This window comes from Macaca mulatta, chromosome 6 (assembly GCF_049350105.2).
Source record: "Macaca mulatta isolate MMU2019108-1 chromosome 6, T2T-MMU8v2.0, whole genome shotgun sequence".
In the NCBI taxonomy this organism is placed as follows: domain Eukaryota; kingdom Metazoa; phylum Chordata; class Mammalia; order Primates; family Cercopithecidae; genus Macaca; species Macaca mulatta.
The window spans coordinates 153,711,466-153,734,845 of record NC_133411.1 but is presented as its reverse complement, the minus strand read 5'-3'; the positions used below and the strand labels follow the sequence as shown (position 1 = coordinate 153,734,845).

General features: G+C 36.5%; 1 protein-coding gene across 3 annotated transcripts in view; it reads left to right on the top strand.

Annotated features, from left to right (window-relative positions):
* LOC144341334 (uncharacterized) overlaps positions 1-23,031 on the top strand; it is a 120,451-nt gene extending 97,420 nt beyond the window's left edge. For 2 of the 3 annotated variants that reach the window (XM_078004485.1, XM_078004486.1), the window contains 3 exons: positions 1,907-2,121; positions 18,806-18,990; positions 20,522-23,031. In XM_078004485.1, coding sequence (XP_077860611.1) covers positions 2,010-2,121; positions 18,806-18,990; positions 20,522-20,581 — 357 coding nt within the window. In that variant the 5' untranslated portion in view covers positions 1,907-2,009 and the 3' untranslated portion in view covers positions 20,582-23,031. Of the gene's footprint in view, positions 1-1,906; positions 2,122-11,218; positions 13,042-18,805 lie in introns of all 3 variants that reach the window. The other variant, XR_013418201.1, reaches the window with a different exon arrangement.
* The last annotated feature ends 349 nt before the right edge of the window (positions 23,032-23,380 follow it).

Here is a 23,380-nt window from a genome sequence, read left to right as displayed (position 1 = left end):
TCCCAATGCCAGGAAGTATTTTGAAATAACTTAAATTTGAATTTATGGTGGTAAAATAAGTCGCTTAAATTAAAGATAGTATAGATAGCCTGAATATTTGCCAATGTTCCAACAAGATTATGTGAATCAGTTACATTTTTTTAAGTTTGGAAGTGTTTTCTTTACTAATATAAAAATCTGTTCTTTGTTTTCATAATAGGTCAGTTCTACATTTTTTTTTTTTTTTGACTTTGTGAACATCTGGGAGAATTTGCTCTTTTATCTGAAAGACTTGGCCTTGAACCCAACAGTTCTATTCCCATACATAGTTTAGAACATGCCTTGCATTCATGAGGTAGTGTTACAAAAAGAAGCTGAAAACATGTAAGTGGAGAGCTCTGTGTAAAAATGTATGTGCCGTTCATCCTACCACATGTCACATCTCTATAAGCCCTGGTCACTGTCAAAAATTATAGGCACAGTCAGCCCTCTTTGCAGACTAATGTTCTCATCCCCGTACTTGGCCATGCTTCCTCTCTCCTGACACAATCTCTTATGGCTCCCTTGTCTCTAGTCTTTTATTTGAGCCCCTCTGAAATCCCAGGCACATGGTGAAATTAAAAATTCATTTTCATCCACACTTGGTCACAGAAATTTCCTTCTGCCTCCCACCATAACCAAGCCTTGGCCTTTCACGGAGGATGCAGTATATGAGGTATCTCCTGAGAATTTCTCAGGAAGAGCTGCTCAATTCCTAACAAACCTCATACCGTGAGGTCAGAGAGTGGAACCTGCCTCTACACTAACCTCCAGCTCTTGAGTAAGCATCTCAGCTCTTAAGAGGACCAAGTCACAATGACAATGACCTCTGCACCCTCCCCTCCAAGTTGCCTTCTATTGATTTTCTGATCTTTCCACAGCATCCCCTGAAACTGCATCTGCAGGGAGAGCTAGGCTGGCTAAGCACAACAAGGGAGGGAGGCAGTGACCTTGTTGACACTTTGGCTTTACTTACTTGCCTGTTGTTCTCTAATTCTTGACTCTGTGGTTCTTGATGGTAGGTGCTTTGCCTAATTTGTCTTATTTCTCCACTGATTAGCATAGTGCCTGGCACTTAAACGGTATTTAACAAAGGGTTATTGGGAGGATTAATTAATCATGGAATGATATGACTATATGATATAGTAGCTCACCTTTTAGGAGCTCTTACTACATTGCAGGCTCCATCCTAAGCAATTTACATACATTGGCTCCTTTAAATCCCCATACCAACTGTAATCAAATGTTATTATTGCAAATTAGGAAATTTAGAGTTCATGAAATTACTTCACTCAGGTCATACCATTCATACATAGTGAAACTGGGATTTGAACCTAGGTGGTTTGCTTTCAGAGATCACAATCTTTTCTTTTCTTCCTTTTTTTTTTTTTTTTTTTTTTTTTGACAGGGCCTCATTCTGTCACCCAGCCTGGAGTGCAGTGGTGGGCTCACTGCAGGTTTTGTCTCCCAGGCTCAAGCTATCCTCTCACCTTAGACTCGGGAGTATCTGGGACTACAGGTGCATGCCATCATGCCCAGCTATTTTTTTTATATTTTTTGTAGAGACAGGGTTTCACCATGTTGCTTAGGCTGGTCTCTAACTCCTAAGCAGAGCTCACAATCTTGATGCTCTAAAACTTTTGGTATGACCAGCACGGTTAATGAAAAACAAGTTCATACTGAAAAGAGTCCCACTTTTTCTTTCTCACTGAGGACTTTTCTGTAGCGGTTGAAACAGGCATCCCACAAAAGCTCTGCCAGTATCTTGACATGGTGATGACAAGTGCTGTGGCCCCACAGGAAGGAGTCACCACTTTCAGTATCAGGGGACAACAATAGCCAGAGTAGCCTCCATGATGGTATTTAAGGCTATTTCTACTCTTCACAGCCTGGAAAAGGAGGAGGAGTGATAGAGGAAGGAGAAAAGAAACTGGAAAACAAAAAAGACAAAGCACCAAAGCACCAAATCAAGTAATACAGGAAATATTTACATGTTGGGGGATCAGCTGAGGAGAAACATCAAAGAGTTAAAGCTTTCAGTGATACCAGAGGAAGAGAAAGAAGAGGCAGAGATCAAAGTGAGAGGGGGAGATTCTGAGCCAGGTAAGAAGGGACAGGGGGAGGTAGGGCCTGGGTGAATGGGAACCATGTGAAGGCAAACTTTTGTAAATGACAGTGAGGTGCATATGATACTGTTTGATTTCTAAAGTCAGTACATAGTCAAAAATCACCTGGGGTCAGTTTCATCATTGAAAATTGCTAAAAATTCTCCATAAATGTAAATAAGGAGTTAGATATGTTCAATCCTATAGAATCACATTAATGTAGAATATAAAGCATACATATGAAAATCTTATTTTATAAGATAATCTTATAAGATTTTCATAGCATGAGACACAGTACGTGTGGTTTGAGACATGTTAAAATGTTTGCATGATGAAATGCTACTGTATTTACTGCTTTCTTTGGCAAACTCAAAATACTCACATTTTGCATACTCCCATTTGAAAATACTGGTGCCCCCTGAAACATACCTCTTTTGAGAGAAGACAGCCTACACAATATTTGCTTAAAATGTGCTTCACTCTTGACTCATTGGGTAGTAGGAGGTTTTCCACCTGTTATGGAATTAACGTGATGTTCAGGCCTCCGAGTTGGCAAAAGTGGTGTATCAATGCAAAGGCAGGCTAAGGTTAATAATGAGCTCTGCATGTCATAGAGTATGTATTCAGAATTATTCAGTTCTGAGGTTTGTAAACTTTGACATTGACATTAATCAACATTGAACTCTAGTATTCAATTTTCAAAACACACACACACACGCACACACACACACAGCTAAAATATTATTTGGAACTTTTTTGCAAACCTCTTTCAATATCAGCTTGTTTATTGAAAATTCCTGGGAGCTACAACATGCCATCTGTTTCCTTATCAAATTTTGCCCCCACAATCACAGGCAAATATGGTGGCTTTTTTTATTCATGAGGTTGCTTAGGAACAATGTGGCCGTATTCACAGGTCGATTATGATTGAGTCTCTGATAACGGGTCTGATGCAAGTATTAAAAAAAAAACTTTCCTAAATTCCAAAAATGACTTGAAATCAGCTTCCAATCCAGAAACATATCCCAGAGCAAACTCCCTACGGCAGCATCTCACACAGGCACACATATTTAGAATGATGTCTTCTTTAGAATCTATCAACAGCCATGTAGCCTGATGGGCATTTTCTTGTCAGTTGGGAAATTTAGCAGTGGGCTCCCTTTGCAGGTGATCTTCAAAAAGCGTTAACAGTGTGCTTTTTCAGCCTCAAAAAATTGAACTGACTATGAAGAGCACCCCCAAAGAGTCCCCTCAGAAATGGGTTTCTTAAGTGGAAAATGGTTAGATGATCCTTTCACCAACACACCAGGGAAGAGTCAATATTCCAATTCTACTAGCTTCAATGAAAATAAAGAGAGATGTGAACAAACAGTGCAGAGAGTGTCAGAACATACATTCTAGAAGAAAGGTGGCCTCTCTGGAGAAAAAGGAAAAGGAGTAAAGAAAATCCAATGAATAAAAACGCTGTAATTTCCATGACTATTTATTCAGAGAAAAGTACCAGTTTGAAAAAAGTGAACCTAGAGGATTTTCTGTAGCATTGTTTTACCAAAGAGTTGATCAGATCAAACTATTTCATTTAAAATGTCTGAAAAAATCTTTTGCAAATTCCCAAAATAAGAAATAGTTATATGTATAATCTTAAAGCATTTTGCTGGACCTAATATTATTCCAAATATCTGACACAGAATTAATGTATCAGCAATAAGCATGATACTCAATCTATTCTGAACAATTGGGTGTATCAGATTGTGTGCAAAAGCACTGATTCAGAAAAATATATCCCGCTAACCAATTATGTCCTTTATTTTTAATTTTTATTTATTTATGAATTTATTTATTGAGACAGGGCCTCACTTTGCCCAAGCTGGAGTGCAGTGGAATGATCAAGATTCACTGTAGCCTTGACTTCCTGGGCTCAAGCGATCCTCTTGCCTCAGCCTCTCAAGTATCTAGGACTACCAGCATGAGCCACTATGCCCAGCTAATGTTTTTATTTTTATGTGTTTCTGCAGAGACAAGGTCTTCCTATGTTGCCCAGGCTAGTCTCAAACTCTTGGGCTCAAGCAGTCCTCCCACTTTGGCCTCCCAAATTGTTGGGATTACAGGCATGAGCCACTGTTCCCAGCCTGAAATTTTGGCCTTTAAAACATCAGTTCTGTACAGTTTAGTCATGGCTCTTTTGTGCCCTAAGCCTTTGACAATATCTGAATTTCTATTTAAATTTATTTACTTTTCAAAGCTAATTTGAGCACCGACTATATGCTAAGGACTATGCGAGGTACTCCATGTGAGTTCAATTTTCCTAATGGTTCCATGGTACAGTTTATATTAGCCTTCCCATTTACAAATGAGGATACTGACACTCCAGATCTTAGAAACTTTCTTCATATTTGTTTGATTACAAAGTGGATGGTCTTTCCACCACATTACAGAATAATGCATTCATCCACGTGCTTAATAGCCAACAAAAAGTAGTCCTGTGCCGTTTAATACATGAAGCTCAGAAGTTTTCAGTTGAGCATTACAGCTAGAGTGAGTCAATCAAAGTAGAATACAGCTCAAGGTAAAAATACATACAGTAACCTACTACATTCTGGAAGCATTTTAGAGTTAGGGCAGGTTGCCAAGTGGAACTGAAATCAGATCAGAGTCTGCCAGGAAATTAGATTCAAGGGTGACTAGCCAAGAGAAGCAGACAAGGGCACCTTTACTAGCAGCCTAACCCTAATTGAATGTCTCTATATAATGTTGGTCCTTATTACATCTCCTCTGCAAGCTGTAAAGTGGGAGGAAGTAGAGGCATGGAAGTTACTCTTCACATGCCAAAAGTCTGAATGCACTAAAGTTTGTATTTGCACCCAGCATTATATAATGTTCTCAAAGTTACCAAGAATAGATGTCATCCTATGTTGTTGGGAATCCAAGAAAGAATGAATGTAACTTTTATATTGCAATGCTGTTAAAAAAGACCCATTGACAAAGTAACTGATCTCAACTGCATTGTTCTATTATTTTTTCTTTTTTTGTTGTTAGTGATGAGCACAGGTGGCCGAGAAGATCCTGTTCTTCTGTTTTAGGCACTACAATTTAATGTGCCAACATTTGAGGGGCTTTTATTTTTAATGTTTTAGTTATCTTGTTTGGCCAAGAAAGAAAAGATGTTTTACTGTCCCCAAACGATCTCACAAAAGAGGTATGGTGAAAAGTGTTGTGTAGCTTTTTTCATGCCAATCAAAACCCAGGAGTTTTAGCAATGGAGCAGCAGTCTGCTTCTTCTCAATACAGAAACGGGTTATACTTCCAAAAGTTAGAGACACTCCCAAAAGTTATGGATTTCTGGGCTATTTTCATCCCGTCATTATGTCCTGCAATGTCTAAAAGGTTAGGGAAAGAGTCCTATGCCAGACTGAAGCCAATTGTTCCCATTCTTGATTAAACCATACTCTGTGCTTCTTGAGTGATACAAAAAGGTGACTCTTCCTGTTGGATTATGTTAGTGCAAGCAAGCTTTCCATTAGAGGAAATATGGAGAATTCCTTAACCCTTGGCATTCCTTTCAACTTCAATTTTCGCTTCTCTGCCGTTTTCTTCTATTTGTGTCTTGTTAATGGCTGTTATGTATGAGGCCATAGATTCCATTATCATTAAGTCTTCCCATTCTTTAGAACGGAGCATCTCCAAGGTACACCAAAAATCCCTTGCTAGAAATGATGGCCTCTAATTGTTTTATAATAAATAAATCCCTCCCTTCTAGAAATGAGAAGGAGGACTAGGGCACAAATTACTGTTTTATCTCATATTCTCTAACACTTGGGATTGTGTCATTGTGAGGAATAAGATCTCAAGGGGACCTTCTAGTTAGCAAGTCAGACAAGAAGTCTGCAATGTCCTCTGACAGCTATGGCTACCTCAAATTCCATGGGAGCAAAGTAAGTGAAGGGCGACATGTAATCATTCTCTCATCCATTCATTTATTCATTCTTTAGTATGTTCATTCAGCACATACTTGTCAAGTGCCTACCATCTGCAAAGCAATAAGCAATTTTTTGTTTTTGTTTTGTATTGAGAGGAAAAATTCACAAGCCCATAATTCTATACCTTGAAAGACTATTCTTCAAAAGTGAAAAAGAAGTAAAGACTTCTCAGACAGACAAAAATTCAAGAAATTTTTGTCAGTAAACTGCCTTGTGAGCAATGTTAAAAGTTCTTTGGGGAGAAGGAAATAACATAGGTCACAAACTCATATCTTTTTAAAGACAGGAAGAAGTGAGTAAGTGAGAGTACAAAAAACCTTTTATTTTCTAATTCTTTTGTTTTAAAAAATAATGGTTTATACTAATAAAAATTAGTTTGTTCAAAATAATAAAAGCAACAACCTATTTGAATATACATTATGTATGTAATATGTATGTATGTTTTATGTATAAGTAAAATGAATGACAGTCATGTAAGGGGCAGGATAGAACACATAGGAATATTTTGTTATTATAAGGCAGGTGCTTTGAAGCAGTGTTGTGTGTTATTTGAAAGCAGATTTTAATTGGCTTCTAATGTATATTGGAAATTCTAGGGCAGCCACTAAAAATGGAAGATAAAAAAGTCTCACTGATATACTAAGAGAAGCAAAAAAAATGAATCATATAAAGTAATCGATTAAAACCACAAGAGGTAGAAAACGTATGGCAGATAAAAATACAAGGAAAAGGGAAAACAAACAGAAAATAAAAACATGTGTGATAGACAGTAAGTCAACTGTATTAATAATCACTTTAAACATCAATGGTCTCAATATAACTATTCAGAGACAGAAATTGCAAGGGTTCAAACAAAAATAAGATCCGACTATATGTTGTTTACAAGTAAACCATTTTGAATATCAAGACATATATAGATAAAAAGTAATGGGATGCAGAATGACATATCATGCCAACTCCAATCAAAAGAAAGTGGAAGTAGTTATATTAATTTCAGACAGAGATGACATCGGAGAGAGAAAAGTTATCAGAGACAAAGAAGGCATTACATAGTAATAAAAGTCTCCATTCTTCAATTATCCATAACAATATTTAATGTGCATATACCTAACAACAAAGCATCCAAATATTAATATGCAAGGCAAAAACTGATAAAACTGCAAGAAGGAATAAATAAATCCACTAGTATAGTTGAGTGCTTTAGCACCCTGTTATCAGAAATAAATAGATCCAAAAACCAGATAATTAATAAGGGCATAATTGAACTGAACAGCATCATTAATCAACTGGATATCATTAACACCTACAGACTACTTAACAAAAGCAAAATAAACATTCTTCTCAAGCTCACAAGGAATATTCACTAAGATATCCCACATCTCAGTCCATAAAATGCATCTTACCAAAATTTTTTAAAAATAGTAATTATATAATATCTACTCTCAGACCACAAGAAATTAACTTAGAAATCAATCATAGATATCTGAAAAATTCTAATATTTGGAGATTAAGCAACACACTTGCAAACAACACAGGAGTCAAGGAAAAAACTCAAGAAAAAATTTAAATATATATTTTAAACTAAATAAAAATGAGAATACAACTTATCAAAATTTATGGGATACAGTGAAAGCAATACATTGGATGCATATATTAGAAAATAAGGAAGATTGAACATCAATAATCTAAACTTCCACCTTAGTGAACTAAAAAAATGCATAAATTAATTTTAAAGTAAGCAGAAAAACAGAAATAACAGTAGAGCAGAAATACATAAAATGGAAAACAGAAACTCAATAGAGGAAATTAATGGAACCAAATACTATTTGAAAAGATCACTAAAATTCTTAAGTCTCTGGACAGATTAAGAAATAAAGAGAGAACACACAAATTACTAATATTAGACATGGAAAAGGTGATATCACTGCAGATACCATGGATATTAAAAGGATAAAAAATATATTTTGAACAAGTCTATGCCCAGAAATTTGAGAACTTAAATGAAATAGATCAATTTCTTGAAAGGCACAATCTGCCACAACTCACACAAGAAGAAATGGACAATCTTAACAGGCCTATATATATTAAAGGAATTAAATTATAATGAATAATTTTTGAAACAGAAAGCAGTAGGCCCAGATGGCTTCAGCAGTTATACTGCCAAACATTTAAAAAATAAATGATACAAATCCTCCACAATGTCCTTATCTTCCAAAATATAGAGGTAAAACTATAAAGACAGTGAAAAATAAAATCAGTGGTTGTCTGGTTGAGGGAGGTGGGAAGGTTGAATAGACAGAACACATGATTTTCAGAGAGGTAAAACTATTCTGTATGATCCTACAGTTGTAGGTGCATATCATCGTACACTTGTCCAGACCTATAGAATGCACAACACCAAGAGTGAACGCTAATGGAAGTTATGGACTTTGGGTATTAATGATGTGATAATATAGGTTGACTGGTTGTTACAATTATACCACTGTGGTGTGAGATGTTGATAGTGGAGAAGACTGTGGGTGTGTGAGGATAGGGAACTTTCTGCACTTTCAGCTTAATTTCACTGTGAACCTAAAACTGCTACAAAAAAATAAAATTTATTTTAAAAATAGTTTTTAAAAAGAACAAACAAGGCTGTTCCCTCGAGGAACATAATATAATATCTAGTAGGTTTATAGCCTTCTAAGCAAGAAATTTAAAAATTCAAATGAAGAAACAAATTTTAAAGGAAGTAGAAAGTGTCAAAGCACAGAAGAGGAATGTCTAACCAGGATTTTGGGACATGTGTACTCATTACCTACGTTGCCATATTTAAGCAGCAACTAGTATTTGAACAGTTGTGCTGGACCACTGGCAACTGATCTCTTCTCTTACCATAGGAAAGTTTGGAAGTATAAATAGCATCCCGAGTTAGTCATGGGACTTCTAGTTCTGGCAAAATGAAGACTAATTATATCAATAAACCCTTCTACTAAAAAAGTTAAAAGAGAAAAAATGTTGCATGAAATAAATTATAAAAAAACAAAATCTCAAATGTGTTAATCAGAGGTTAAAATTATTATCCCTGATTGGTTAAAAAAAATCTGGGTTTGGCATTTTCCTGAAGAACATTTGTAGGATCTGAAGACCTAATCAGGGTCTTGCAAATGTAAATATAAAGCATATAAAGCTAAGTGTGCACCAGTGATGGGAAATTTAATTAGAGATCTCACATGTTAGAGCTGTGATCTTAAAGGGCATACCTTCAGGTTAAGTGAGAAATAGAAATATGTGTCCTCCAAGTAACTACAAGAAAAATGTGTTGTCTTGAAACTTCACATTGAATGATGAAGAAAATAAACCTCTTCTGTGAATTTCAAAAGATATAATGCTTTTTGCAGGTTTGCATCATGAATTCATACTATCTGGGTAATCTGAAAAAATTGAAACAAGCTTCTTCAGTTAGGGACTAAAGAATTATTACAAATGAAATTTTATGAAATATAAAGTTATTGTTAAAAATAACAAAACACACAATGAAACAAGATGCCTTTACAAGGGCCAGTGAAAACAACAGACAGTAAATCCAGACCTAGCAAGATTTTAGATATTGGAGTTATCTGACCCAAAATTTAAATTAATAAATGTGTTTAGTATACTGACATCAAACAAAAACCTTGAGTAAATAACAAGATGCTATAAAAATGGTATTCCAATACCAATAATTGAAATAGATCAAATAGAAAATTTAGGTATTAACATATATAATTAAAATTAAAGCTTCAGTGAGTTGGTGAGTTTATTAGGAAACTCTTCTCAGAAGAAGACATAGCTCTTAACCTGTGAGATAGATATGAAGAACTGAGCAAAAATTCAGCACAGATGGATGGATATAAAAAACACAGAAAAGAAGAGGCATGAAGAACAGAGATGCAATATCTAACATAAAATGTAATTCTATCAGAAGAATAAAGGGGTTGGCAGCACCAATATATAGAGATAATAGCTATAGCATTGCAAAGTATGAATGTATCAGGCTTTAGTTATCAATTTTTTTCTGAAGTGTTTATACTATTACAAACTACACAGTGATGAATAGGCATATCACATCCGATAGCAATGAATGACTGACTCAGTAAGTTTCTAATCTGTACCAGGACGGTAGGAATCCAAAAAGAATCTTTCAAACTAATGAATTAAATAATTGGTTTCAATTAAGTAGGTAAATAAATAAAAAATTACCATAAAGGTGACAGGTTATGTGTTCTATTGGGGAACTTGAAACTGTGGTTAAGAAGTCTAAAATTCTATCTTCTAGATTATATTTACCTATTAAGACTTTGAAGCTACCAACTTTTAAAAACTTGTTTGTACCTAAAACTGAAAAGGAAGCAGACATTTAATCTTGAGAACAAGGATACTATATGATTCCCTTTTGTTAATGTTCTCATAACTGTGGAAGTGAACTCATGTGAGTCAACGATACCACCAGAAACCTTCCATGCTGCTTAAAATATTTGGTTACTATCTAGTTCTTTTTTTCAGGCGGGAAAGGGGAAAGCATTCATGTGAATAAAGTTTATACTAAGGTTTATTACTAGAAATATGGCCACATGCATCATGCAAAGTTTCTAAAAAGTCAGAGTGGTCCAATTTCTTCTTCACTAGAAAGGGAAATTATGAAGGCAAGTGACTGACAAAGCATAAATGTTGTCACTGCAGCCCTCATATAACTAATACCATCTTATATATATGCACACAAATACACAAATGTCAAAAAAATCTGAATGTTTTCATGTGACATTGATAATTTTACAAATTTCAAAGTCGAAGATTTTTTATTAAGCTGTCATATCTGGTAGCCAAATGAAAATCAGTTTTTGTTTGTTTTTCTCTTTCCTCTTTGCCTGACATGGCAGTTTTATGGAAGGCCTGTGATGTAAAGCAAACAAAACAGAAAAGAATCAAGCAAACAAAATACAGTCACTTACTGGAAGCTCCTGGGTGAAATGGCCAAGGGTTATATAAACCTTATACTGGAGTGGAATTCAAAGGGATATCAAAGCCGACAAATTAAATGTGCCTCAAACACACAGAGAACATACTGAGTTAAAGATGTGCTTCTTCTTGTCATTGCAGAGAGCTCAGATCCACTCAGTCAAATACCAGAGAAGAAGAAAGAAGAAAGGAGACTCCTATGGATGCTCAAGTCAATGTAAAAGGGCATCAAAGAACTTCTGGCTTAGGGAAGATGAGATGTAGACCCATTACTCTCTGTTTCTCTTTGTGAAGCAGCACAGCTACAGACTCTGGAAATAATGCAACAGGCAACCAAAGAGGAACTATGAAAGATGATAAGAATAAATTTTTGGCTTTCAACCCTAGAAAAGGAGGAAATTCACAGCAGAATACAATCTTATGTTGCCTTACCCAACGGAAGACCAACTCAGACACAACAGTCCACAACCCCTGATCCAGCAACTGAAGGAAGCTCATTCAGGCTTATTCCTCTCCTGGATAGAATAGGAGAGCTTGTGATATCAATCAAGGCTAACATAATTGTCAAGAAACATTGATCAAAAGTCCCACAAAAAATAAGTGGCCAAAATGTTCTTCTCTGACACGTCTAAGACTTTTCTCTGCTACTGATAAATGCCAAGGTGGTAGGCTATATCAATAAGAGGAACTCAGGCACAAAAGTGACCTGATTCAGGAAACCTTTTCTCTACTGTGGGTCTGAGACTTCCCTCCTTTATGGGAACACATCAGGTGGCCCTGCCTGAGTAACCACCTACCACCCTCTCACCCAGCACCAACAAGTACTAGGGAAGCTCCAGTAGCAAAGATAAACCATGCACAGCAAAATAACACTGCAATAACTTTGAAAATTAAAGTGTTTTTGGAACCACACTCCACAAAAATAGTCCAGGACCTGTATGCGAACTTGAAACACCATGACTACTTGCTAAAATAAGATTTGAATGAGACACTTGAGTATTTTAATATAACAAACAAAATGACCAGAATGCAATAGAAAATCATCTATCATACAAAAAAAAAAGAAAGAAAGAAAAAGAAAATCACAACTGAATGAATAAAGGCAATCCACTGATGACAATACTGAGATGAATCAGATCTTGAAAGGCATTTTAAATCAGTCATCATATAAATGACTGAATAACTAAGAAATTCCATTAAAATAAATTCCATTAAAAAAATAGAAATTAGAACATAAAAAGAAGCTGCATATAAAGAACCAAATGGAAATTACAAAACTGAATAGTACTCTAATAGAAATTAAAAGCTCACTAGATGGGCTTGATAGTAGAGTGGAGATGACAAAGGTTCGAATCAGTAAACTTGAGCATATGACAATCGAATTTAGCCCATGTAAACAACAGAGATAAAATACACTGAATAAAAAGCAAAGAGGAACTTATGGGACAATAATGAAAGATCCAACATTTGTATTATCAGAATTCCACATGGAAGAGAGAGAGGGAGAGTGGTGCTGAACGAGTCTCATAAAAGTAATGGAGATAGTCTTCTACATTTGGGGAAATATACAAGATTTAAGAAACTGACTTAAACTCAGATAAGATATCCATGACAAGACACACTGTATTGAACTTCTGAAAACTGGCGTCAGAGAAAAAAGAATTGAAAAGAGTCAGAGAAAATCCAAAGGGGAAAACTGATTTGAATGACATCATCTGAAACCATGGTAGCCAGAAGGAATTGGTGAGACAAAAGTCAACTATAAACTCTATAACCAGCAAAATTATTCCTTAGAAATGAGGAGACTATAAAGACATTCTTAGGTAAAGAGAACTTAAAATAATCGATACTAGCAAATCTGTTCTTAAAAAATAGCAAAAGGAAATTCTTTAAACAGAAAGAAAATGGTAAAGAATCTTGGAGAATCAGGAAAAAATAAAGATACAATGAAAAAAAGCAGACATGTAAGTACATAAAATAGATATTTTATTTTTTCTATTGTGTTTGACAAAACATATTTGATGATTGAAACAAAAAATTATAATACTATGTGCTATTCAGTACAATAATATTAAAAAGTGAAGAGATTTTAGAGTCCAGAAAATTACCAGAGCTAAAGGGAGATATGGAGTAATTATAAAAGGATCATTCTAACAAGAAGACATACCAATTTTAAGTGTGTACACAGCAAACAACAGAGCCTCAAAATATGTGAAGCAAAAACAAAGATTTGAAAGGAGAAACAGACAATAACTCAACGTGTCATCTCAGCAACTGGTAGAGCTAGTGAACAGAAAATTAGCAAAGACATGGAATATTTAAATAACACAGTCAAGAATATAATTGACATTATAGAATAGTCCTGTAACAACAGCAGAATACATATTTTTTCAAGTGTCCAAGGAAGTTTTCCAAGATAGACCACATCGTATGTTATGTATCAAATTTTAACAAATTTAAAAGATTTTAAGTTATACAGAGTGTATTCAATGACAACAATGGGATCAACCTAGAAATAATAATAGAAAGATAGTGGAATCTCTGAAAATGTAAAAATTCAAAACATACTTTAAAATAATCTATGTATATCTAAAAGGAAATAAAAATACTCATAGAACTAAATGAAAAGGAAAGAAATATAAAAAAATATGTGGGATACAGCTAAAGCAGTGTTGAGAGAGAAATTTATAAACTAAATTCTTATACTAGAAATGATAAAAGTTTTCAAAGCAAACATCTAAGAGATTATACTTCAAGAAATTAGAAGAAAGCAAAATGATCCCAAAGCAAGCAGAAGGAATGAAAGGGAAGAGATCAACACAATTTAGACTAGGAAGTGAATACTTAATGGAATCAAAACCTGATCACATGGAGGAACCTGAAAGGCATCATGCTAAGTGAAATAAGCCAGGCACAGAAAGACAAATACCAAATGATCTCACTTATAAGTGGAATCTAGAACATCAAACTCACAGAAGTAGAGGATAAGAGAGTGGTGGCCAGAAGCTGACAAGGGGTTTGGGGTCAGGTGAAGAAAATAGAGAGATGTTAGTCCAAGGGTACAAACTTTTAGTTGTGCTGGTTGAATAATAACTAAGCACAGTGACTACAGCTAATGATGCTGTGTTGTGTACTTGAAATTTGCTAAGAGATTAAATTTTAAATGTTTTTACCACAAACACACACAAAAGTAGCTTTACTTTTCAAGTATGCAAGACTGGTTCAACATTGCAAATCAATGAATATAATCCACAATATCAACAGAGTATTGAAAAATTATATGATTATATCAATTAATATAGAAATAATATTTGATAAAATCTAACATGTTTTTCAAGATAAGAATTCTCTGAAAGTCAGCTGGGCGCGGTGGCTCAAGCCTGTAATCCCAGCACTTTGGGAGGCTGAGACGGGCGGATCACGAAGTCAGGAGATAGAGACCATCCTGGCTAACACGGTGAAATCCCGTCTCTACTACAAAATACAAAAAAGTAGCCAGGCGAGGTGGCGGGTGCCTGTAGTCCCAGCTACTCGGGAGGCTGAGGCAGGAGAATGGCGTAAACCGGGAGGCGGAGCTTGCAGTGAGCTGAGATCCCGCCACTGCACTCCAGCCTGGGCAACAGAGCAAGACTCCGTCTCAAAAAAAAAAAAAGGATTCTCTGAAAGTTGAGATTAGAGGGATATTAGCCCAAATGATAAAAATTACCTACCAAATTCTATAGCTAAAATACTTATTAATTATAAAAGATTATTAAATGATTTCCCCTAAGATTGGGAACAAACAAAAGATGTCTTCTCTCGCTATTCCTATTCATCAGAGTACTGGAAATCCAAGACATTGTAACAAACCAACAAAGAAACTATGAAGACATACAAATTGAAAAGAAACGAATAAAATTGGTATCATTGTCTATGAGAAAATCCCAAGGAATCTACCAAAAAAAAAAAAATTATTAGATTAACAAATAAGTTCTGCAAGATTGCAGAATACAAGATCAAAACAAAGTCATCAACCGCATTTCTGTATAATAAAAATGAACTTGCAGAAACTGAAAGTAAAGATAAAACACCATTTATAATTGCTTCAAAGAAAATGAAATATCTAAGTATACTCTCAATGCAACATGCACAGTATCTGTGTACTAAAAATTCAAAATGCTGATAAAGATCTAAATAAATGAAGAAACATACAATTTTCATAGATTAAAAGCCTTAGCATGGGTAAAGTAGGCAATTCTCTCCAAATCAATGAACCTATTTAATGCAATTACTATCAAGAGACATTTCACCAAAGAGGATATACAGATAGAAAATAAGCACCTAAAGCATTTTCAATATTCGTCATCTACAATATAAAACAAAAACCACAATGAGATATCACGCTTTTGCTAGACATAGACATATTTATTTCACAATTTTTCAGATAAACCACTGCCCCTAGAATACATAAAAAACATTAGAAAGAATAATAAAGTAACAGGAATCACTTAAACAGATTAAGTTTTACTATAGAGTTACAGTAATCAAGACAGTGTTCTATGTTAGAGAAATAGACAAACAAATCAATGGAACACAATAGAGAAACCAGGATTAGCCCCAAGCAAATATGCTCAACACATTTTTGACAGACGTGTCAAGGCAATTCAATAGAAGAAAGAACACTTGTCAACAGATAGTACTATAGCAATTAGACAACCACAGGCAAAATTGAACTGTAGCTTAAATCTCACATCTCATACAAAATTGGCTCAAAATGAATAATGAAAAATATAAAATATTTAACCATAAAATCTTTAAAAAAATGAAACAGGGATAATTTTTGGTGATCTAGGAGTAGGTGAACATTTCATATGAAGTCCAAACTTAAAATCAAGGTCATGGTTTAGAAAAGGAAAATTTGATAAATAGGACCTCATCAAAATAAAAAATATTGCTCTGCAAAAGACCCTTTTGAGAGAATAAAAAGATAAGCTCCAGAGTGGAAGAAGATACTTGCAAATCACATATATGACAAGGAACCATTATCTATGCTATATAAAGAAGTCTCAAAACCCTACAGTTCAAAGCTTTCACACTAAAATCAGGAGCAAGGCAAGAATGTTTCCTCTCACCACTGCTTTTCAACATCCAATTGTAAATCCTATCTAATGCAATAAGACAAGAATTAGAAAGAGTATACTGATTGAGAAGGAGGAAATAAACTGTTTGCAGATGACATGATCGTCTTTGTAAAAATTCCCAGAGAATTTAAAAAAAAAACTTCTTGAAAGGAGGTTATTATAATAACTTGTTAATAAATGATTATAGCAAGTTTGCAGGTTAATGTACAAAAATCAGTTACCTTAAAGAACAATTGAAGTTTGAAATTAAAAACATATTACCCTTTACATTAGCACTCCCCCAAAATGAATTAAATAGGTATAAACATAGCAAAATATGTACACAGGCTGGGCACGGTGTCTCGAACCTGTAATTCCCGCACTTTGGGAGGCTATGGCAGGTGCATCACTTGAGGTCAGCAGTTTGAGACCAACCTGGCCCATATGGTGAAACCCCATCTCTACCAAAAATACAAAAATTAGACAGGTGTGGTGGTGTGTGCCTGTAGCCCCAGCTACTCAGGTGGCTGAGGCAGAAGAATTGCCTAAACCCGGGAGGCGGAGGTTACAGTGAGTGGAGATAGCACTACTGCACTCCAGCCTGGGCGACAGAGCAAGACTCCATCTCAAAAACAAACAAACAAAAAAAACAAACAAAAAAAAAAAACAAAAACGTAATCTATAAGAGAAAAATCATAAAACTCTGGTGAAAGAAATAAAAAACGTAAACAAATGGAGATATACTCCAATGTTCATGGCTAGAAAGACTCAATTTGGTCTATAGATTCAAGGTTAGCCTAATCAAAATGCCAGCAAATTATTTAATGTGTGTTGACAAACTGATTCTAAAATTTATCTGGAGAAGCAAGAGACCCAGAATTTCTAAATTAACATTTGTGAAGAAGAAAGTCAGAGGACTGACACTACATGACTTCAAAACTTGATATAAAGCTACAGTAACCAAGGCAGTGTGATGATGATAAAATAATAAACACGCAGATCAGTGGAACAGAACAGAGAGCCCAGAAAAAAACCCACATAAATACAGTGCACAGGTGAAATAGATCTTTGACAAGGGAGCAAAGGTATTAAAATGGCACAAAGATAGTTTTCAACAAATATTGCTAAAGTGATCGGATATCTATATGCAAACAAAACAAAACAAAACAAAAAACAGGAAAAAAAGCTACAGACATAGATATTACCCCACAATTAACCCAAAATGGTTTATAAATCTACGTATAAAACCATAAACTCCTAGAAGATAACACAGGAGAAAACCAAGATGACCTTGGGTATGGCAATAACATTTTAGATTCAGAACCAAAGGCATGATCCATTAAAGAAAGAATCAATACACTAGAATTTATTAAAAATAAAACCATTGAGTTTTGACAACATCAAGGAAATGAGTAGACATGATATTGCACACAGTGCAAAAACCCAAGGAGGTGGCAGTCTTACACTGCCAAAACCATCAGAAAGGTGAAGGAGAAAAGGCAGAAGGAAACCATCGGGCAGATGCTGAGGCCAAAATTGCTGCCAAGTGGAACCTCCCATTAGAAATACTTATGGAAGGACCCTTGGTATGGACCAACCCCCTCCAAGAGATTAAGCCCCACTATTCCCCAACTGAAACAGAATGGGGACATTCATGGAGGCATAGTTTTCTCCCCTTTGGGTGGTTAATGACAGAAGAAGGAAAGGTACTTATACCTGAAGCCAGACAGTGGAAAATACTTAAAACCTTCCACCAAACTTTTCATATAGGTGTTGAAAACACTCATCAAATGGCCAAATCCCTACTTACAGGGCCAAATCTCCTCTGGACCATCCGACAGGTAGTCAAAGTCTGTGAGGTGTGCCAAAGGAATAGTCCTTTGGTCCATCATAAGGCCTCTTTTGGGAGAACAAAGAATAGGTCACTATCATGGAGAGGACTGGAAGTTAGACTTCACCCATATGCCTAAGTCAAAGGGATTTCAATACGTTTTGGTCTGTGTTGATACCTTTACAAATTGGATAGAAGCTTTCCCCTGCAAGACAGAGAAGACTCAGGAAGTGATTGAAGTCCTAATTCATGAAATAATTCCTAGATTTGGGCTTCCCCAAAGCTTACAGAGTGACAATGGTCCAGCTTTTAAAGCCATGATAACTCAGGGTATTTCCAGGGTGCTAGAAATACAATATCATCTTCACTGCACTTGAAGGCCACAATACTCAGGGAAGGTCGAGAAGGCAAATGAAACACTCAAGAAGCATTTAAGGAAACTAACACAAAAAACTCATCTCCTGTGGCCTACTCTTTTGCGCATGGCCTTGTTGAAAATCCAAAATTCTCCTCACAAAATGGGGCTCAGTCCATATGAAATGCTATATGGACAACCTTTTCTCACAAATCACCTCCTACTTGATCAGGAAATGGCCAGCTTGGTCAAAGATATAACTTCCTTGGCAAAATATCAATGAAACCTTAAAAACCTACCTGAAGGATGTCACAGAGTAAAGGGAACAGAGTTGTTTCAACCAGGAGATCTAGTGTTGGTCAAATCTCTCCCCTCTACCTCCCCATCTATGGATTCTTTGTGGGAAGGACCATACTTGATAATCCTCTCTACCCCCACTACAGTTAAGGTGGCAGGAGTGGAATCTTGGATTCACCACACCCGAGTTAAATTTTGGACACCCCCTGAGGAACCTGCGGGACCGCCAGCTCAGGAGTCCCAAGATCTGCCAGACCAGCCTCAATACACCTGCGAACTGTTGGAGAACTTGCATCTCCTATTTTGGAAGGAAACATCCCAGATTAAAAAGGTTCCTACCACTAATCCTGAGGAAAAACCCCTTCCTCCTTAAAAAAGATAAGTGACCTACATAATCTTTAACACCTCTTCTTGCCCCTTTAATGGAATCCTTTTACTATTTCACCATATTATTAAGCAGCATACTAACCATATTCTTTGTGATAGGACTATATACTGTAGCTCCTGCTGGAATGAAAATCCTAATCACATCAACCTTCTTTCTATCCTTCCTCCTGACAGCAATTTACTCCTACCTTTAACTCAGCCTGGATAAAATGATCTCATCTTCCAGAGCACCCTCTTTACCTTCCTATTTACTCTTTGCCTATCTACCCCTCCTGCTTCCTTGGATACCTTATACAATCACTCCCCTCCCTTTCCACTAGCTCCTAATTACCTCTACAAGACTCTCAACTCAACCCACTCTCTGTTAAACCAGTACCCCGTCAGTGTAATTACATCCTACAACTTCAAGCCCCAACTGATCATAATAACTTCTGAGTTACCCAAACAACTCCATTCAGACGGCTTGTCCATTTCTCAGGGCCTCCAAAAATCATCACCTCCTCCCTGCTTAACAAATAGTCGGGGTTTTGTAATGGCAAACATACTCCCTGCATGACCATTCACCCCTGGACCCACTGCAGCAGCACCCTCACCACTATTGAATGCCTTCTCATCCTCTCTTTCAGTAGCTCTCTCGAATGGTTCCTAGTAGATACAAAACAATTTTTTCTCCAATGGGAAAGTAGAACACAGTGAGCCACTCAGTTTACTCCCAACAACCCTTTCCAGCCGCTCACCGGAGCTACCTTGGCAAGTACTCTAGGAGTATGGGAAAATTAAAACAACAAACGCACACACCTTTTTAACATACACAAGCAGTTCTGTCTACCCAGCCAAGGTATATTCTTCTTATGTGGAACGTCAACCTATATCTGCCTCCCCACTAACTGGACAGGCACCTGCACCTTAGTCTTTCTAAGTCCCAACATTAACATTGCCCCAGGAAATCAGACCTTATCAGTACCCCTCAAAGTTCAAGTCCGTCAGCACAGAGCCGTACAAGCAATACCCCTACTTATAGGGTTAGGAATGGCTACTGCTACAGGAACCGGAATAGCCAGTTTATCTACTTAATTATCCTACTACCACACACTCTCAAAGGATTTCGCAGACAGTTTGCAAGAAATAATGAAATCTATCCTTACTTTACAATCCCAAATAGACTCTTTGGCAGTAGTGACTCTCCAAAACCACTGAGGCCTAGACCTCCTCACTGCTGAGAAAGGAGGACTCTGCACCTCCTTAGGGGAAGAGTGTTGTTTTTACACTAACCAGTCAGGGATAGTAAGAGATGCCTCCTGGCATTTATAGGAAAAGACTTCTGAAATCAGACAATGCCTTTCAAACTCTTATCCCAACCTCTGGAGTTAGGCAACATGGCTTCTCCCCTTTCTAGGTCCTGTGGCAGCCCTCTTGCTATTACTCACCTTCGGGCCCTGTATTTTTAACCTCCTTGTCAAATTTTTTTCCTCTAGGATCGAGGCCACCAAGCTATAGATGGTCTTACAAATGGAGCCCCAAATGAGCTCAACTAACAACTCCTACCAAGGACCCCTGGACTGACCCACTGGCCCTTTCACTGGCCTAAAGACTTCCCCTCTGGAGGAAACTACAACTGCAGGGCCCCTTCTTTGCCCCTGTCCAGCAGGAAGTAGCTAGAGCAGTCACTGCCCAATTCCCAACAGCAGTTGGCTGTCCTGTTTAGAGGGGGGATTGAGAGGTGAAGTCAGCTGTACTTCCTGGATGGAGTGGGGACTTGAAGAACTTTTCTGTCTAGCCAGAGGATTGTAAATGTAGCAATCAGCGCTCTCTGTCTAGCTAAAGGTTTGTAAATGCACCAATCAGCACTCTGTAAAATGGACCAATCCGCACTCTGTAAAATGGACCAATCAGCAGGACCTAGGCAGGGACAAATAAATGAATAAAAGTTGGCCATCCCAGCCAGCAGCAGCAACCTGCTTACGTCCCCCCATCCATGCTGTGGAAACTTTATTCTTTCACTCTTCACAATAAATCTTGCCGCTGTTCACTCTTTGGGTCTGCACTACCTTTATGAGCTTTAACACTCACTGCGAGGGTCTGTGGTTTCATTCTTGAAGTCAGCCAGACCTCGAACCCATTGGGAGGAACAAACAACTCTAGACGCGCCACCTTTAAGAGCTGTAACACTCACTGTGAAGGTCTGTGGCTTCATTCCTGAAGTTAGCGAGACCATGAACCCACCAGAAGGAAGGAACTCTGGACACATCTGAATATCTGAAGGAACAAACTCCAGACACACCATCTTGAATAGCTGTAACACTCACTGCAAAGGTCTGCGCCTTCACTTCTGAACTCAGCAAGACCAAGAACCCAGAGGAAGGAAGAAACTCCGGACACATCTGAAAGAACAAACTCCGGACACACCATCTTTAAGAACTGTAGCATTCGCCACGAGGGTCCGTGGCTTCATTCTTGAAGTCAGCAAGACCAAGAACCCACCAGAAAGAACCAATTCCAGACACAATGACACATATTGGGAGAAAGTACCAAGAACCCACCAGAAGGAACCAATTCTGGACACAATGACACATACTGGGAGAAATTATTTGCAAAACATAAAGGACGTTTATACAAAATGTACAAAACACTCTTAAAACTTGACAATAAGAAAACAATCAAATGGGCAAAAATGGGCAAAAAGGTCTGTACAGATACTTCACCCAGATACACAGATAGCAGATAAGCATAGAAAGAAATGTTCAACATCATATGATGTTAGGGAATTGCAAACGATATGTTACCACTACATACATATCAGAAAGGCCAAAATCTGAAACACCAACAGCACCAAATTCTGGCAAGGATGTAGGAACAACAGGAACTTCCACTTATTGCTGGTGTGAACAAAATGGTACAACCACTTTGGAAGATAGTTTAGTGGTTTCTTACAGAATGAATCAGAGTCTTCCCATATAACCCAGAAATTGTAGTCCTTTGTATTTATCCAAATTTATTGGAATCATATCTACACAAAAACTTGCATAAAGATGTTTATAGCAGCCAGTTTTGTTGGTGATTTTTTTAAACCTAGCAGCAACCAAGATGTCCTTCAGTAACTGAATGGATAAATAAACTGTGGTACATCCAGTCAATGGAATATTATTTTGAGTTAAAAATACATGAGATATTAAGCTATAAAAAACATGGAGGAACCTTAAATGCATATTATTAAGATGAAATGATTCAATAATGCTACACATTGCACAATTTCATCAATATATTAGAGTATTATGGAAATGAAAGCTATAGATACAGTAAAAAGATGAGTGAGGACCCAAGGTTAGGGAGAAGGATGGTTAAATAGAAAGAACACAGAGGAATTTTGGGGAAGTGAAACTATTCTGCCTGATACTACAAATCATGGATGCATGTCATTATACTTTTGTGCAAACCCTTAGAGTGTTCCACATCATAAGTGAACCCTAAGGTAAATTGTGGACTTCGGGTGATTATAATGTGTCAGTGTATGTTTGTTTATTGTTTCAAATGTTCTACTGTGGTGCAAGATTTCAATTGTGGGGGAGGCTGTGAGTGTGTGGGACAGGGTTATATGGGAACTTTCTGTACATACAATCCACTTAATTTTGCTGTGAACCTAAAACTATGCTAAAAATGAAGTTAATTAAATTTAAATAAAACTGAACAGTTAAAAAAATCAAATATTCCAATTAGAACGTGGAAAAAGGACTTGTAGAAATATTACCCAGAGAAGCAATATGATAAATAAGCATAGGAAAAGAGGTTCAATATAATTAGTTATTAGCAAACTTGCCAATTAAAATCACCCAGTACACACCTGTTAGAATGACTAAAATAAAAAATAGTGAAGCACCAAAAATTGTCGAGAATGTTACTGATTTGATCATTAAACTTTGTATACATATATTAAAATATTATTGTGTATCTCATAAACATAAACAACTATTACATGTTAACTAAAATTAAAATGAAAATAAAAGAAACTAGAACCGTGATACATTACTGGTGAGAATATAAGTTGATATGACACATTGAAAAACAGATTATATCCTTATAAAATTAAACATTCCCTTACCATGTGACCTAGCAATTGCACTTTTGGGTATTTATTCCAGAAAATTACCTGTCACTTTACAGATAATTTACAACAAATGTAAGATTGTGCACTGATGTTCACAGTAGCTTTATTCATAATAGTAAAAAATTGAAAACTATGCAGATGTCTTTAAATAGAATGGTTTTGTCAAATTATGGTACATTCATATCCTGGAATACTAATCAATACTATAAAGGAACAAGCTATTGATACAAAC